Source organism: Phocoena sinus, chromosome 3 (assembly GCF_008692025.1).
Source record: "Phocoena sinus isolate mPhoSin1 chromosome 3, mPhoSin1.pri, whole genome shotgun sequence".
Lineage (NCBI taxonomy): Eukaryota > Metazoa > Chordata > Mammalia > Artiodactyla > Phocoenidae > Phocoena > Phocoena sinus.
The window spans coordinates 69,213,299-69,231,049 of NC_045765.1; the positions used below are offsets into that span (position 1 = coordinate 69,213,299).

Here is a 17,751-nt window from a genome sequence, read left to right on the forward strand (position 1 = left end):
CTGATACAGGTGCACCCACGTGAAGCAAAATGCAGAGTTAAAAGTTCATAGTTTTACCTCTGGGCCTCCTTTTTTAAAAGTTTCACTGTTAGGATTGGGGGCCAGATCTAATTGAAAGAAATGGGATTTGTGTGAAACTCTTCAGGAGTTTAACTTTATACAAAGTAAAGAGACTTGTGAAAAGGCTTAATCCAAGAAGACAGACTTTTTAAAATAGCTTTTACCACTGCCTCCTTTCTTTGTGTGTGTGTGTGCGTGTGTGTGTGTGTGTTTAAGTGTCTTTGGAAATAGGCAGGATGTGAGGAAATCAGAGAACCCTTACGAACAAGATAGGAAAACACTGATCCTTTCCTGCTGTTTAAAACATGCCCAGCTTGCTGAGCAGTGGAAGATGTCACCGACACTTTTAAAACAGGTGAAGGATCTGTCGCTCTGCAATAGGACAGATATTTTTTTTTTTTTTTTGGCAAAGAACACAAATGAGGCTAAGTGTGTGACAACTGCTGTGGAAAGTGCCTAAGGCTGCGTCCCCATGTCCCCTCCACTGGCAGCACTTTCCTGTGGAACTCAGCACAGCTGATGGAGGGCCTTCTGGGGGAGAATTTGGTTTGGCTTCAAAACAGCAATCAAAGAACTTAAGACACTGAGTCTGGAGTAGTTGAATTACGCTGTCTTTCCATACTCAGTACCTTCTCTTTTGCTTTGAAAAATTGTCGTGGCTAGAGAATGAAGTTAAGGATCGTCACTGTGGTTTAAAATATATTTTACACCTGTGGCTGGCCCGTGTGTGCCTCTGCCTTGTGACCTACACGTATGGAGTCACTTCTGGAGTGACACGCTAATAGTCAGTGACCTTCCCTTGACCACCACCCCCAAGCAGCGCCACAGAGACCCTGAGTTGGCATTCTGCGATTTCAGCGTGGCTGGGGTCCTGGTTGGAAAGAAAGCATCCATCTTGGCCCCCTGGGCCAGAGCCCTGTTTCAGCCCCAGGCTGAGTCCTACCCGTTCAACGGAGAAGCTTTTAAAAGCACTTGAACAGCTAAAAAGTACTTTGGCTTTTTATTTGGGGCGGTCTCTGGTCTTTATACCTGCGGATGAGAAAATGAAAATAATGGTATGATTCCTAGTCATTGAACATAGCTGTTGCTTTTGGAGTCGGATGATTTAAAACAATAACAACAGCAAAACAAAACCTGAAGCAGCCGAATAGCACAGGGAGATCAGCTGGGTGCTTTGTGACCACCTAGAGGGGTGGGATAGGGAGGGAGGGTGGGAGGGAGACGCAAGAGGGAGGGGTTATTGGGATATATGTATATGTATAGCTGATGCATTTTGTTATACAGCAGAAACTAACACACCATTGGAAAGCAATTATACTCCAATAAAGATGTGTAAAAGCAAAACAAAACAAAACCTGAGCTTTGGTTTCCGTGAGGTTTTTAGTTGACGTTTCTGGAGGGATGGCAGTATTTGCTTGGACACAACGAGGTGCACCATTCTGAACTAGGTGTTGAGAAAAGTGAGCAGATGCGTGCCTTCTAGCATGCAGAAAAGGGTCAGAAATTACCTGGGGAGGTAGGTTTCAAACGTCTTGTGTTCTCTTTTACAATGAGAAGAGTTTCTTTTGCCGTTTGACCAATGTGGGTTCAAATTCTGGCTCAGCCACTGACCCTAAGTTACCTTTTAAGTTTAAGTTTCTTATTCCTCATCTGTAAAGTACTTTCAGTCATAGCCTGTGAGGACTGAATGGGAGAATGCCCAGTATAATCCCTCCTGTGTTATATGTGTTAAACAGTAGCTACTGATGTCATTAGTGGTTTTACAAGAAAGCCCATGGACTTGGAAATCAGAGAGGTTTGGCCTTGAATTTCAGCTCTTTGGGTAAGTTGCCCATCCTCCGAGATCTTCAATTTCTGCTTCTATAAAATGGGGACATAATGAGTGTCAAAGGAGATAGACAACATATGGGGGCCTGGTGCACAGTCGGCCCTTAGTAAGAGTTTGCCCCTGTTGTGTGGCGGCAAGTTGTAGAGCGTGTGTTGCCCTGATCACAGTTCTAGACGGAAAAGTCTTCACTACATGTAGGAAAGATAGACTTAGGAATGACAGAAATACAACTGTTGCAGTTGTGTCTGACAGGGATGGAAATTTACCCTTGACGAATCCTTTTGGGGAAAAGATCGGTGCTTAAGGAAACCATTTTTTAAGCTCCCTTGCTCTACTCACGAAGCAGTGATGTCGGGCAGAAAGGGTAGTTAAAATGCAAAGTGATAGACTGCGCCAGTGGTCACCTTTAAAGAGCTGTGATTTCCCCTACACGAAGTGCAGTCTCTGTCTGATGCTTTTGAAATTAAAGAGGTGACTGTGGGCAATCTCATAAAACAGCCAAATACCAGGATATGGAGAAAATGTGAGCATTAAGTAATTGTGCCCTGGCGCGCTCATAGAAGGTAAAAACACTGACTCGGAGCAAAATAATAAGACACCACTCCCGCTCTGGTTGTTGGTGACCTGAGAATCCCAGGATTGAGGGGTTAAGAGCAAGATGAGCATGGAGATTTGTGGCAACAGATGGCAGAAACCTGGGCAGGCTCCCCAGTGGGGGTTCAGACCTGCCACGGGGTGTGGGAGGGAATCTTTCCTTGAGGCGTGCCCATCTCCAGGCTGTGAACTTCCTTCCCCTCTGCCTGGCAGCGCTAGCCCTTCCCACAGCAGAGCCACCTGACTGTCCCTTTGTTGGGTCTGAGCGGAGCCGGAGTGCCCTGGTGACCCCTCCTCACTTGCTGTCAGTTTGTGGGTCCTGGAAACCCATCACCAGCTGCCACAGTCCGTGCTCGCGTGATGCAAAGCTGCTGCCACTCACGCTCCAGCTTTGCAGCCTTCCTTGCTCATAGGCACTCAGGAAGCTCTTGAAATAAGGTGAACAGAGAAAATATTGCCAGAATCTCTCTGCAGAATTTTTCCCCCCAGTCCTCTGATTACACACCCTAAGTGCCGCTATCTGTGTAAATAACCTTTTCTTCCTCGCCTCCCTCTCCCTTCTCTGCTCCCCTACTCCCATACTCTTAGGCTCTCTCGAGTGATAAATAGCCGGGCTACTGCTCAGCGTGCACCAACACCTGGGAATAATCATGCAAAAATAACAGTGAGAGACTGCCGCGCGTCTGTTCTTGACATTAACTTTCCTCAGTTTGACAGGCTGCCACCACCAGCTGTTAGACTTATGGGTCTGTCTTTTTTTTTTTTTTTTTCCCCCACTGGAGATGGCTGCTTTCCTGCTTTCCTCTTTTGTTTTTTTTTTTTTTTTTGGTACGCGAGCCTGTCACTGTTGTGGCCTCTCCCGTTGCGGAGCGCAGGCTCAGTGGCCATGGCTTACGGGCCCAGCCGCTCTGCAGCATGTGGGATCTTCCCGGACCGGGGCACGAACCCGCGTCCCCTGCATCGGCAGGGGGACTCTCAACCACTGCGCCACCAGGGAAGCCCCTTGCTTTCCTCTTTTGGGCTCTAGCAGGTTCCATCAGTGTCCCCTCAAGATAACAGAAAAGAGCTCTGACAAAGGAACTATCGCTAAAGCCGGCCAGTTCTCTCTTCTATTCCATTTATTGGTATTATTTGACTAATAATTCCCCATCAATGTTTAAATAGAATATCTGATGATTACTATTTTAGGGTACTTCCCTCCAGAAACGTAGCTGTAACTGCCTCTCTTGAATTGCTTTTGAACGTAGCAAATCCTAGCATTTGGCTTTAAAGGGCCAAACCACCTACTGTTTTCTTTTCAGTTCAGGGCTCAAGTATATTTGTAATAATAATAATCATATTGACAATGGCAATAGCTTTTATTTATTGAGGGCTGTTCCGTACTGGGCCCTGGGCTAATGTTGTTTGAATGAGCTCAGGTAGTAGTCACCTTAGCAGCCAAGTGTTATTTACATTTTACAGATGAAGCCACTGAGTCCCAGACAGATCAAGCAACTTGCCAAGGGTTCTTAGAGGTTGAGATGGATTCCATGTCCAGAGACTGATCCCTGCCCCGCACTGTCTTCTACATGCTGTTTTTTGTGCTCAGGCCACCATGGACAGCCCCTTGGATGAGGTTCTGCAGCGACACTTGTAATTTTGCTGGATTTGTATGTTGATTACTGCTACAGTCTTGCCCACTCTTGCTTTGCTAGCGGCGCCTGGCACACAGCAGGTGTGTTAGTAATTATTTATTGGGTGGACATGTGATCGAGTTGAGGTGAATAAAAGGAGACTTTGGGGAGAGCAGTGCACAAAAAAAGAGGTACAGCTAGAGACGAGTAGAAGGAGATTTTCTAGAAGTGTAGGACTCATCGGGGCCTGCTATAAAGTGGGGTTGGATTAAGCCGGTGGACGGCTGCCAGATGCCAGTGTATGAAAGGAGCAGTATTTCCTCAGGCTGAGCTTCTCAGGGTTAAGCCCTTTTTCTTATACTTTTAACACACTTTAACCGCCCTTGACCATGCATTTGGAGAGGATTATAGATTTATGTTAAACATAGTAGGATATAAAAAGGAGCTTTGTAAAAGTGGATGCAGGGTTAGAGAATTGTAATATCAGACCAGGGACTTGCTCTTTTCTCTTTCAAAGTCATTGTTTACTGAGCTAAGCACTATGCACTGGGCATGAATTATCTCATTGCCGTCTTCACCACGACCCTGTGCAGGTTATTGTTATTCTTATTCCCATTTCTTAGGTCCAGACACTGAGCCTTAGAGTAGCCAGGTCATTTGCTCAGGGTCCCATGCAAGCAAGTACCACCAAGGTCAGGATTTGAATCCAGCACAACCCGAGGTTTATCACTACCCAAGTCCAAGTGTATGTTGCTTCCTCCCCAGACTCCCGAATGGGAACTGTTGCTGCTCTCTGTCTTAAGGAGCCTCATTGGGTGAAGAAATTACGTTTCAGTGTATGATCAGTGAGTGACTGAGAAATCAGGGTGCAGTGGAGTTGACCTTTTGTATAGGGCAACAGTAACTGTTGAAGATCTTTCAAAATCCTGCGTTACGTATGGTGTCACGTGTCTGTGTATTAGCTACCATGAGATACACAAGAGAACCAAAACCTTTTTGAGGGAAACTTCTCCCACTGGGGGTGTTAGCTGGTAGGAAGAAATGGCCACACTCTGAATTATTTCCCTTTCACCCCTCTTTTGTCTCTAGTGTTAGTGTACGTTGAACCCGTTCTGTGAAGGTCCTGCTTGGAGGATGCGGCTCTTTTATGCTCACCTGGGCTGCCCCTAGAGATGCTTAATTGCCCTTGCACACAAACAGATATGGGCCGCGGTTTTGTCTACAATGAGTATGTTGGGTTAGATGACCTTCTACCGCCAGCGTTCTGCGGTCGTCTCAGAAAAGCTGGAAACGCCAACTCACTGCTTGTGCCTGGGTAGGTCACTGCAGGCTGAGGGAAGCTCAGGCCTGTCAGTTGATGCCACGAGGAAGGTGGGCCCAGCATAGCACGTGAGCCGATTATTATGTTACGAGATAGTGGAAATTCAGACTTTTCCCTAATTTTTTGTGTTGGTCAACAAGTGAAAAGGTTTTTAAAAGTAACATACCTGCCAAATAAAACCTGCCTCTGGGAGTAGCTATCATTCCCCACCCCTTTTCCAGTTGCTGAGCACTGGGGGAGAGGGACCCCCAGTAGACCACGTGGGAGGTCTTTGTTCTCCACTCTAAATCCTGAAATCTCAAGGGAGAAAAGTTCCCTTTTCCACTCTCACTGATGATGGGTACCTGTGGGAATGGGAGTTTTGAGCTACATGGAGGAAGTGGGTACAGTGGAAAAACTAAGAGAAATTCACTCGTGCAAGTCAAAGAGTTGAACCTTTAAAACTATATTACCTATTGAGTTCTCCTATCAAGTTTAGGAGTTTTAGACTATTACCACATTGGGGGGCTGTTTATGGTTAAGTTCATATTTATAGTCAAACTTCTCTGAACCTTACTTTTCTCATTTTAAAACAAGCATGCACAGGGCTCCAAGGTCCCTTCTTTAAATGTCATCAGCTGAACTGTTTTCACTGCATTTGAATTGTGTTAATGGAAATAAGTACAGTTAACTTGCTGGTAGGCCCAGGATACCATGGCCTCTCCCCTCAAGCTTCTAGATTCTTTAGAAGCTTCATCTTTGAAATTACATAAATATCCCAAATAGGTATGTGAGCGTATCTCTATACAAATACATTCATGAGCAGTTATACTGAAATAGGGGTTTGGTCCAGAAATTCTGTTGTGAGAGGATTCGTCATCACTCTTAGGAGGCCAAAGAACACATTTTCCAGTTGAGGAACATGGGCCTCGGTGAGGTTAAATGACTCTCCCAAGTCACAAGCTTAATTAATGTGGGAGGTGGGGCCAAAGTCCCGGTGTCAGCACACCCCATCCCTATAACTTCTGTTGTACGTGTTGCCCCAGGGTGTCCTGAAATTCAGAATTAGAGAGTTGATACTGAGACTCCTCACCTCATTCATTTTATTCCATTTTCTTGTCTATCTAACTGAAGCTATATTTGTTCTCTTGGAATTAATGTACGCTGTCGATCGAGGATATAAAGGATATCTTGAGAATATTGTTCCATTTTGTCTTTTCAGTTTACATGTGTAGCACCAAATTACAGTTGACAACTAACTATACAGATTAAGAGGTTGTTGGGAATCACGTGCAAAAAAAATGTGCAGTCTAGTGGTTTATAATTTTCCTTGGTCTTTTTTTTTCTTTTTTAAATTCTAGAAAGTGATTTCAATCTCACGCAATCCTTTAGTTGTAATAAAGACTACAAGGTTGCATTGGCTTCCCCTGTCCTCCTTAAATTTTCTTCCTCAGAACCCCTTTCTTCATTTGTCAGCTCGGTTTTAAAATAGGAACTATCAGTGTGAACTTTGATCCATGTTAAGCTGCATTTACACAAAAGCATAAATCACCAGATCTGGGGTTTGGGGCTGTTAAATGCTTTCCTTTCTTGGGCTCTGTGATCAAGAAGGGAGAACAATAAAAAGCATGGGGCAAAAGGAGTTTTATGGCGGCTTCGAGAGCAGGAAATTAAGTTTCTTTAGTGTGCAGTTGGATGAAGGGCTGTTCTATTGCATCTTGGATCACTCGGGCACGTGAACGTTGCTGTATCATTTTAGTGAAATGCAAACTGTAGAAATAGTTCCTACAGTCATATGAACAAGGAGCCCACACAGATGACTGCTTCAGCTGTTTATCTAGGAGCACATTTCCTCATATGACTTCTCTTGAAATACACTCTTTTTGTGTGTGTGGTTTTTTTTTTTTTTTGACGAACAAAGACTATATAATATTATGTCTGTAGCCAAATGTTGATTTCTTACAAACGTTAACTGAGAATATATAAACAGACTAAGATGGCATTTTACCAGAACAACCTTCTCTGTGTCCTTTTTACACATCTAATTTGTTAGCCCAACTGATAAAACGCATACGGTATCATCTCTTGTGTGTAGGTGGTGTCTCTGTGCAGCCTGAGGACATAGGTGATGTGGAATCCTGGCGCAGACGTGCTGTGTGTTTGGCTCTTTCACATTTGTTAACCTGTCAGCAGGGCCAAAGCTATTCCGTAGCAGTCACAACAATGGTTAAAATGGGCGGAAGGAATGAATGAGTCTGTTGACCGTCTACCTACTTAGTACATGCATAGTCTTTGGTTTCCTTATGGCCTGACTCCTAAACTTTTTGTGGTGAAGGACCCCTTTGCTTGCTCTCCTCAGGATCGGGGTGCAAAGGAGTTATTGTACCACAAGATCTTGTTTTGGCTGTCTCTTTTCAGACATAGAGAGGGCTGCTGAGTCTTGGTCCAAACTCATCAGGAATCTTTGTTGAACCACTAAAAGATTTGTGCATTGGAGAAACTCAGATTCTGTTGAGCACACGTATTTATTTCTCCATTTATCTGAGTTCTGCCAAACTTTGCAGTAGAACACTTAGTTAAAAGTTGATGCTTAATACATGCTAATAATATCCAGTTTCTGTGTTTCAGTGTGTGTAATCAAATTTATGTCTTTTATATATTTGGCAGAGTAATCTACTTTAGTAGTGATTTAATTCATTATGGTTTATAAAATACTTTGAAAACAATTTTAGTCCATCTCCTGTACTTGAATGGCCACTGATGCCTATATGGGTATTTATGAGAGTTTCTCCTTTGGAAAATACTGCAGTGTTGAAAACACGATTTCACGACAAGTGGGAAATAGTCTTCCTTTGGCAAAGCATATTTCATTCACATCTGTGGAGGCTGAGGGTTGTTAATTGGTGAATTTAGAAGGACCTTGAAGGCCTGTCTATAGCACAGGAAGCTAGAGCTCCAGTGTTTACCTTGTGTGTCATGAAAAACGAAAATGCTTATTTCTATTCTGCTTTGTATTTTGGCACCATTAAAACACTCAAAGCGTATTATAATTGCAAATGGAATTTGGAATGGTGATGTATTCTGGAAGTGATGTAAACAGATTGCATTGAAAAGAGCTCCGAGCATTCAGCACCACTGCAGTAAGCCTGTCTGTCTTTCAGGTTGACCCCCTGTTTACAGTGCCAGCACCACCGCCGCCGATTTCCAGCAGTCTCACGCCTCAGATTCTGCCCTCCTACTTTTCCCCATCTTCATCCAATATTGCAGCACCGGTTGAACAGCTTTTGGTTCGGACTCGTTCCGTGGGTGTCAATACGTGTGAAGTTGGAGTAGTGACAGAGCCAGAGTGTCTTGGGCCCTGTGAACCCGGGACCAGTGTGAATTTGGAAGGGATCGTGTGGCATGAAACAGAAGAAGGTAAATACAATTTATTTTTCATCTATTTTCCCATGCCCTCTTCCTCATGATGTATGTGTGTCCCACCTGTAAGGGGAATTTGCTGTGTGGTGTTCAGAGAGGACAGAAAAGTGGTTTCTATGCTCTCTCGATTTTTGTTGAAATAAGAGCTATGTTTCTCTTTTTGTTCGTGGCTGCTCTTACATTCACGAGCAATCTGGTGTCCCTCAAAGTGGTTTTCCGCTTTAAGCGCTAACTTGGAAGGCCTGTGAGAAGCAGGGCGAAGGTTACCCTTTCTCCTAGGAGGTGTCATGGAAATCAGAATGGGACATAGATCTCAAGTTCATTTCCTTCTTGGTTTGCTAACAGATCTGTCTCCGTGTGGGTGTCGTCGTGTTGTTGAGGCTTGTATTTTCCCTTCTGAATCGACACAGGGTTCCTGCATTTAGCAGGGGCCATTGCTGTCATGTGACTGTGGCTGGTTGTGCTGAGAGCTAATGAAACCAAGGTCAAAGGCCTAAGCCCCATTTGAGCCAGTCAGTTCTTTTCTGTGGCTGGAAACATAGCACCTTCCCGGCCCTTAACCCAGCAAGCCCTCTGGCAAGTGCTATTCGTTAGTCATAAGAGAACCCAAGGTGCAAGAGAAATGGATCAGGGTGAATGTCTCATTGCTACTGGAAATACACATCAGGTGTATGTCGTACTGACAGTGGATCCAGACCATGGTTGGCCACATCTCACATCTCATATGATCATCAAGTAGAGCGTGTTTCAGATGGCCAGTGTCCTTGACAGAGGCCAACAGATAATTAGAGACTGAATATCAAGGAGAGAGCTGCATTGCTCCACGGGGGGAGTGAGTAGAGGAGAGCACATAAGAAGGAAGCATGCCCCAGGGTACACCAGGGGACCAAAGGAAAATAAAAAACACGGGGGAAACATGTTTTCCTCTGAGCTGGATTGGCCAAGGATAAGGAGATGACTGTTGTCAATATCATGGTCTTTCCGGAGAGGAGTTCAGAGCAAAGATAAGGGTAATAAGGATCTGAGACACAAAATCGTTGTTTAGGTTCCTCTGTATCAAGGGGAAAAATTGAAGGCTGAAACTCAAAGGAGAGGAAGTAAAATATATGCTAAAGAGGCCGAGTTGATGGGAAAGGAGAATATATTGGGGGTAATTGTTGGGGGAGAAATGGTTGGGAGAAAATAGTTAAGAACAGTGACAGACTAGGGAATGAGAATAAAAATGAAGACTGAAAATCAGGTGACAGGTGTAAGCATAGTAGTCAGAAGGTAGAAAACAGCCCAAGCTGTTTCAAGATAGGAAAAAAAAAAACTTAAGGGGAAAATATTTGAATTCTATATATTACATTGAATGTACTCTTCTTGTAGGATGGATTTGGTAATTAGATTAAAAATTTTTGTGGATAGCATCAGTAAGGAAAAAGCAAGATTGAATTATGTAAGAAGTGACCAGAGAAAGGGAATGAAAGCAGTAGATACGGGAAGCTCTCTTATCTGCTCAAATAGAACTGAGCAACAGTTAAAATTTACTCTTGGTTTTAGAAATTTGGGGATTTTGGGGCTCCTCCCTCTTTGTACTTTTAACTGGAAAGCCATTTAAAACAGAACTACACAACCACATTGGGAGGAATTGATGTCAGAGGAGCGGGACTTAAACCTCTCCTGTCTTGCTTGCCTGTTTAGACCCTGTTCAGTGCAAGGGGTCCATGCGGGGAGACGGCTTCTCCCTCATTGCCCGTGGGTTGTACACAGTGCATCTTCCCTTAGATTTTCCCTAGAGCAGAAGTGGTGGATAAGAGCTTCAGACTGGCATCTTGGAGAGAAAAGTATAGAAAAGGCATCAAGGCATTAATAAGGTTAATTAGTAGAGGTGACTTTCAGGAACAAAAAGATTTGGAAAGAGTAAGGGTTAATTCCCATCAACTTGAAAATCAGATTTTCTTGTAACTTGAATAATTGACTCCTTAGGGTGGAACACTGTCTTCCCTTTCCTAGATATGACTTGGTGCCCACCTGTATAAGGCTTGTCATGATTTTATTTATTCCAGCATGTGATAGGACAGGTTCCCGCAGTGTGACTTTCGACCTTCCTGCATGGTAGATGTTGTAAAATTAAATTAAAAATTAAAAATCCAGAAAGCTTGTCGCTCTGGAACAGCTCTAAGGCTTGCGTTATTTTTCACTGTGCTTAGGAGTCTGCTGGGTTTTGCCTTTTAACCTTGGCCTCTAATAAAAGATGAGATTATTTAGGGGGGAAAAAAATCTGTGTTTAAAAACTATAGCAGTACATGAGTTGATCAGGAATTCTGATACTCTGGGCATGTGCTTAAAGAGCTTTCATCATCATTAATGTTTAGGAGTGATGTACATAAGCCCTCCCCGTTTTCTTCCTGTTCTCTGAAAATCCGTCTCCGAAGTCTGATGTAACTGCTCTGATGCACTGTGATCCATGCGTCCCCGTGGGTGGCTTCCCTTGATTCATATGGCAGACCAGTTGCTTTAGAAGCTTTTGAGGCACAGCAGTGGAGCCCTCAGCAGCTCCAGCCTCCTTTGAATTGCCTCACATTTTCTAGGATTTGGAGTGTGTGGATATTTACTGTGGTGACAAGTAGGAGATGGAGCTGTTAATAGAGTTATTCTTGCTGAATAAACTAAACTTCTGACCTCCGTAGAATTTAAGAACTCGCCTTAGTAGAGGCCTGGGTCATTAGATGTGTGTTTAATGTGTAACCATTTTCAAGAGCATTCCGTTTGCATTTTTTTTCGGTACAGTGTGTTTAAAGCTCTTGTACCGATTTAAAAATTAAACCCACTTGACCATTAATTTTTCCCTTTCGGGAAAAACAAAGAGAGAAACAGAACAAACACATTTGGAGCCACTTATTTGGCAGAGCTAAAAAAAAGATGGATTTGGGGGGAAGTGAAGGGAAAGTAAGCTGTGGCTGTTTCTAGTATAAGTTTTCCCTAACAAAGAGCATTTGTAAAACTGTCAGTTGCCTTTGACTAACGTCCTATAGATTGAGTTGAATAAAATCTCTTCCTTGGTATTTTCGTTTTGAAGATATTGTATAACTGGTAGTGTTTTTCACAGACCCAATTTATGTGTATTCACGCATATGTGAAGCTTGTGTGTGTGTGTGTGTGTGTGTGTGTGTGTGTGTGTGTGTGTGTCTTAAGATCCTAGAAGTCTTAAAAGCTCCTATCTGCAGTCTTTGGGGGAATATTGAGTGTACTTGTGATTTCGTTAGAAGGTGGTAGGAACAGCAGAACTGGAATACGAAATCCCCACTAGGTACCTAATTGTTTCTTATGCTTGGAATTCCTCATTTGAGGAGTGTTCTTTTAATCACACTTTCCCACTTGTATTACTGCCAGCCCATAAAGTCCTGGTTGCCTAAGAACCAAACTACGCTTCGGAATAAAGTGTTAGGAGAGAAGTTCCCTCTGGAAATAATTAGTGGGTTTCAGATCATGCTTAATAGTAGAGCAAAACTATTACTGCATTTGGATATATAGTTATTCTACTCTGATCTTTCTTCTTTAAGGTGAATGCATAGGAGCAATGACGTATTATACAAAATTACTTGCAGATGTTAGAAGGAATTTCCTTAGCATTTCATTCCTGACATTTGTGACACACATGCCAGTGTATAGTTATTTGTTTGAAAATTTGCTCTTTTGGGGAGGGAAAAACAGAAAGAAAACATGGTGTATACAGCAATGTATGTGAATACCTATGTGTTGAACTTGGCTTTTTAGCTTTCGAGAATGTGTTTTCCTTTTGATTCTTGAATCCTGTTTCTTACTGGTTTTTTTTTTTTTTTTGCCCACCCTGAGAACATACTTGTTTTGGTTGGGTCCATTATTCATTGTTATGACTGTTGTTTACCACAGCTCTGCCATTCTGTCCTTAGGCAAAGCCACCGAAGAAAAGGAAGTGAGAGAAAGAAAATCGGTGTTTGCCGGTGATAGTGATGTTCTTTTAAACATCTGTAGGTTAGAGATGACTGGTCCTCCACTTTGTGCCTGTGAATCACTTGGAGAGCTTTTAAACCATGCTGATGCCCAGGCACCATTCCCAGGTATCTCCATGGTCTGGGCTGGCATCTTGGTCTGGTTTGGTGACCTGCCATTGGTGTTTTTTTCATATGTCCCCAGGGGCTTCTAATGTTCAAACAAGGATGAGAACCATTGTCTCAGGGGAAAGAGGGGATGTCCTGGCCTTTGCAAGCTGCTCAACTTTTTCCCTTTAAGGAAGTCACGTGTATTATTGTCTCATTTTCTCAGGTATGACATGGACAGAGACACCTGCCATGTTTACCTTACAGGGTAGATAATGTCTGTCAAGATGCTGTGGTGTGACAGGTGAGCATAGCTGTTTAATGACTGTGCTAATGAGAAAGAGGGTTCAGCTTTGATGCTGAACATGAACTCCACATAGGTTTTGAGGGGTTTAATGCACAACTAACTGGTGTACCACTCGTCCTAATTTATTATTAGTACGGTGGGGTGGACCTTAGTTTGTTTCTCCAGTGAGCCAGACACTGTAACTTCGTCTCTGAGTGGTCTGCTGAGTTATTTTTGAAATAGTTCAGAAACTCAGAGTATTAAGGAAAGTTGATAAAAGTAGCAAATAAAAGATTGTACTCAGAAAACATTGAGAGTTTTCAGAGGGGTCGATGGGAGTACAAATGATGACTTATGAGAAAACACCTAGCGTGAGAGGAAGAATGCTTGTTTATGTCAGGTCCTTCAACTGATGTTCTGTGTGTTTTCTGAGGAAAGAAAAGGGATCTTGAGAATTCATGTTTGGATTAGAGAAGTAAATGATTTTTAAACCGTCAGAGATGTTCTTAAATTCTTCTGCTTTTTCTGCATCTCCAAAGTCATAAAGAGGATAGTGTTTAACTGTGCAGTAGGGGGGGTTTCAAGCTAATTCATTAAAAAGCAAATGATCCTACGTAATTGACGACCGATCTAATATTTGGTATTGGTATTCCTATTCTGCAGTACTTACTTACCAATCTTTTTGAAAAGAGAACGTTCTTTTTAAATCTTGATTCCAGAGATTAACTATTAATCCAAGCTTACTTTGTATTTTTAGTAACTGAGCATGGAGTTGGTGGAGTACTTTAATGATTGAAACACTACTGTTTGTCGAGGTAGTTCCCAGTGACCTTATAAGTTCAGCTTTGACTCACAAGGGGAATAAGATGCCTACTTTCACTTCTGCATTTCATTACCTGCCATACCAGTGATGATTACAACTGTGCAGTGATGGGGAACTTTAAGATGGCTGGTGGGCAGGCTCCCTACCAGTACTGTGCTCAGTGGAGATAAACCAGCCCCTAGGATGTGAGCTTGGCAGGTGAACATAGTTGTTTAATCACTGAGCTAATGAGAAAAAGGGTCCAGCCTTGATCCTCAGCATAAACTCCACAGAGGTTTTGAGGGGCTGAAAGAACTACTAGTTACTTCCACTCTGTGTATCGTGCTGGGCGTGCTTGCTCCCCCGTCACCTTCCCGGGCCATGTTGCAGTGGTGGTTGCTGATGAAAGTACGGATTGTTTCTTGAAATTCATCACCATTGGTGGAAGAGCAGTTCAAAGGATGCCCCTTCCGCAGCGTACAAGTGCTACTCATTTTCACCTGCAAAACGCAGCCCAAATAGAAAATCAGATCCATATGTTTGCGGGACCGTATGCCAGCTTAATTACCTCTGATTATTCTGTGTACAACGGTGAAAATTTTTTTAATAAAAATTGGTTTGATGATGTATATTATAAACAACTACAAAGCTCGTATCACAATTTGTTTTTAAAGAGTACTGAAACTAATGTTAGCAGCTTCATAGAAAAATACAGAAGGTAAAAATGGAGGCGAGGTCTTCACATAGTAGACGCTCAATAAAGATGTGTTGACTGAAGGAGACAGGAAGGGAGGAGGGAAGCATTGTCTGGGCCATTTTCCTGAGTTTTGCTTTATGGCTTCTTGGACCTGTTTTATGCTTTTCTGATGAGGTAACGTGGCCAAAATCTGGATATGATGAGTGATTGTGCCTTGCTGGAAAGCCATAACACAGACAGTCACTTCACCTCTTGTTATTGTGAAAAATAACCTGCTATCAGGTAGGATTCAGCTTCATGTTTTTGGATCAAACATTTGTTCTCTTGTGTTATTTGTATATGTATTTTGGTGGTGACATTAGGTGTTAAGTAATGAGGTGGTGAGTTTCAAACTCACTGTATTAAAGGCTTTTTGTTTCCCCTTTTGGTTGGTTGATATTGCAGCTAAATATAGTCCTGTATGTGAATACAGAATGTAAAACATTTTAAACTAAACTTTCCTTCGAGCTAAGGTATATATAGTGAAAGATTTAAGAAGTTGTCTTGTAAGATTTGTGGCTGTGTGGTATTGTCCTGTGTGCTTGTTTATCTTTTCCCTGTAAAGGAGTTGGTAAAATAATCTGTCTTAGTATTATAGTGACTCGGAACTGAAGATACTATTTTCTAATTACAAAATTCACACAGTCTCATGGGTTGCAAAGAATAGCTGTTGGCCCATCTGGATTAAAATATGAATTAAAATATTCCATTGGGGCTTCCCTGGTGGCGCAGTGGTTGAGAGTCCGCCTGCCGATGCAGGGGACACGGGCTCGTGCCCCGGTCCGGGAAGATCCCACATGCCGCGGAGCCGCTGGGCCCGTGAGCCGTGGCCGCTGAGCCTGCGCGTCCGGAGCCTGTGCTCCGCAACGGGAGAGGCCACAACAGTGAGAGGCCCACGTACCACAAAAAAATTAAAAAAAAAAATTCCATTGACTTTTTTAAATACAATTTTTTATGGCAGCTTCTCGAGCTATAATTTACATAACATACAATCCATCTGTTTGAAGTGTAAAACTTGATGGCTTTTTAGTGTATTCAGAGTTGTGTAACCATCACCACAATTAATTCTAGGACATTTTCTTTACACTCCAAGAAACCCTGTATTCATTAGCAGTCACTACCACTTACCCCAGTTCCCCACTTTGTAGACTTTTACATCTTTGTCCTTACCTGATTCTTTGTTGTCTTTATGTGTAAATCTGCGTGTTTTATGGATAAGGGAAAGGCTTGTTGAGCACTTACTATGTGCCAGGCACTGTGCTGGGCGTGCTTGCCGGGTAATTTCCTTTGAGTCCTCAGGACAAAATCCAAAGTGAGCTCACTCTTACTATATATTTTTTTTTTTTTTGATTTTTTTATTGGAGTATCGTTGATTTACAATGTTGTGTTATGTTTTAAAAGAGAAGACTTAGAAAGGGTTTCACCTGTGCAAGGCAGCACACCTGGTGAGGGAATTTGAACCTATGGTGGTTGGACTTCTAGAGCCCTTGCTCTTCATACCTCCTCCTGGGTGTTCTGGATTTCTGTCACTGCTCGAAAGACCCTGTATATCTCTCAAAGTGCTCTTTGGAGAGAGGGAGTAAAAAGTGATGTAAGAGCTGGAGTTTTTATTTTTAAGTGTGGAATGATAGGAAATTCTTTATAGGTCTAGCGTCTGATTTTGGCAGGAGTCATTGAATCAGCTTCAGCTGGGTTGCTGTATACAAACCATCCCTTTCAGCCCCACTATGCTGTAAGCTTCCTTAGTGCACAAATCCCATCTGTTTTGTTCACTGTTGGATCCCCGGCGCCTGGCACAGAGTAAGTACGCCATACATATTTGTTGAATGTTGAGTAAATTCGCAAAACAAAGGGATATGGTCTTGATACCTGTTTAAGTTTGAATAGTGTCGCTTTCTACTCAGGAATATGCTACTTTTAAATTAAGTTTGGCCTACACAATCTGGAAAACAGAGTTCCAGAAATCTACTTTGTCACTGATTTTTTTTTTTTAAAGCCATTATAAAATCTGACAATGTTTTTTGTTGTATTTCTACTTCCAACCTTGCTGTTATTAGACTTATTTCCACAAAAAAGGAGAAACAAAATATTTGGCGTGCTTCTTCCCTTCAATCATTTACATCCTCAATCTGATTTTAATTTTTTGATTATAAAAGAAATACATGGCCATTTTAAGACATTTGGGGGAAAGAAAGAAAAAAATCTATGATCTCACTATTCAGGCAAGTACTTCAATTTGATTTCTTTCTTAACTTTTTAAATATCTATTTAAAAGACTGTAATGGAGATCATTCAGTAGTATACTTTTGAATATTCCTTTCTCTCCTTTTAATCTTAACATTAAAAGTTAAGCATTTCTGATGTTATTAAAATACTTTCTAAGACACATATTACATTGATATAAAATTATATAAAATGGACGCAAAAAATTTAAATTCCTCTCTTGGCAGCTATTCACATCGCCTTCAACTCCTTAGATAGCTGTTGGCACTGCGTCCTTGTGCATGAAGTTTTTGTATTGTTTTATGGACTTGCGATTATTATGCTAGCATCAGTTTTCAAGAAGCAAAATTGCTGAGCCCAGGACACAGGCTTTTTTAATGCACTGGAAGACATAAACCGCTTAACCGCTTTCCCAAAATGTTGAACCGGTTCACACTGCCCGGTGGAGTGCCCTCCTCCGTTACCTTTCCCAGCTGTGGCCTCAGTGACATTTTGATGACAAAAGGCATGAGGTTGTAAGTCAAATGCAGAGCTTTCAGTGCCCATATCCAGGGTTCTGTCCTAGACAGAATGGGAATGGGACTTTCCCCTTGTAGTGAATATCAAAGTGGTCCAGCCTGAGAAGGCAGGTGTGCACGTGAAGTGACGTTGCCAAGAGAGCGTGCCGCCGGTGCTTTGCCTGGTGGAGGCCTTTGCTCTGGATGGAGGGAGCTTCAGGTTTCATTCCTGCTTGTGTCTAGAATGACATTACAGCTTTCCGCCCCCCCCCCCCCCCCCCCCCCCCAGTGAAAGAAGTTAAAGAGACTTTTAGATCTGAGGAATTCAAAC

General features: G+C 42.6%; 1 protein-coding gene across 2 annotated transcripts in view; it reads left to right on the forward strand.

Moving 5' to 3' along the window:
- ZNF608 (zinc finger protein 608) overlaps positions 1-17,751 on the forward strand; it is a 105,271-nt gene that overhangs the window by 34,914 nt on the left and 52,606 nt on the right. For both annotated transcript variants that reach the window (XR_004349257.1, XM_032627319.1), the window contains exon 3: positions 8,557-8,812. Coding sequence is in view for 1 of the 2 variants with exons in the window: in XM_032627319.1 (XP_032483210.1) it covers positions 8,557-8,812 (256 nt within the window). In the remaining variant the exon portion in view is untranslated. The remainder of the gene's footprint in view (positions 1-8,556; positions 8,813-17,751) is intronic.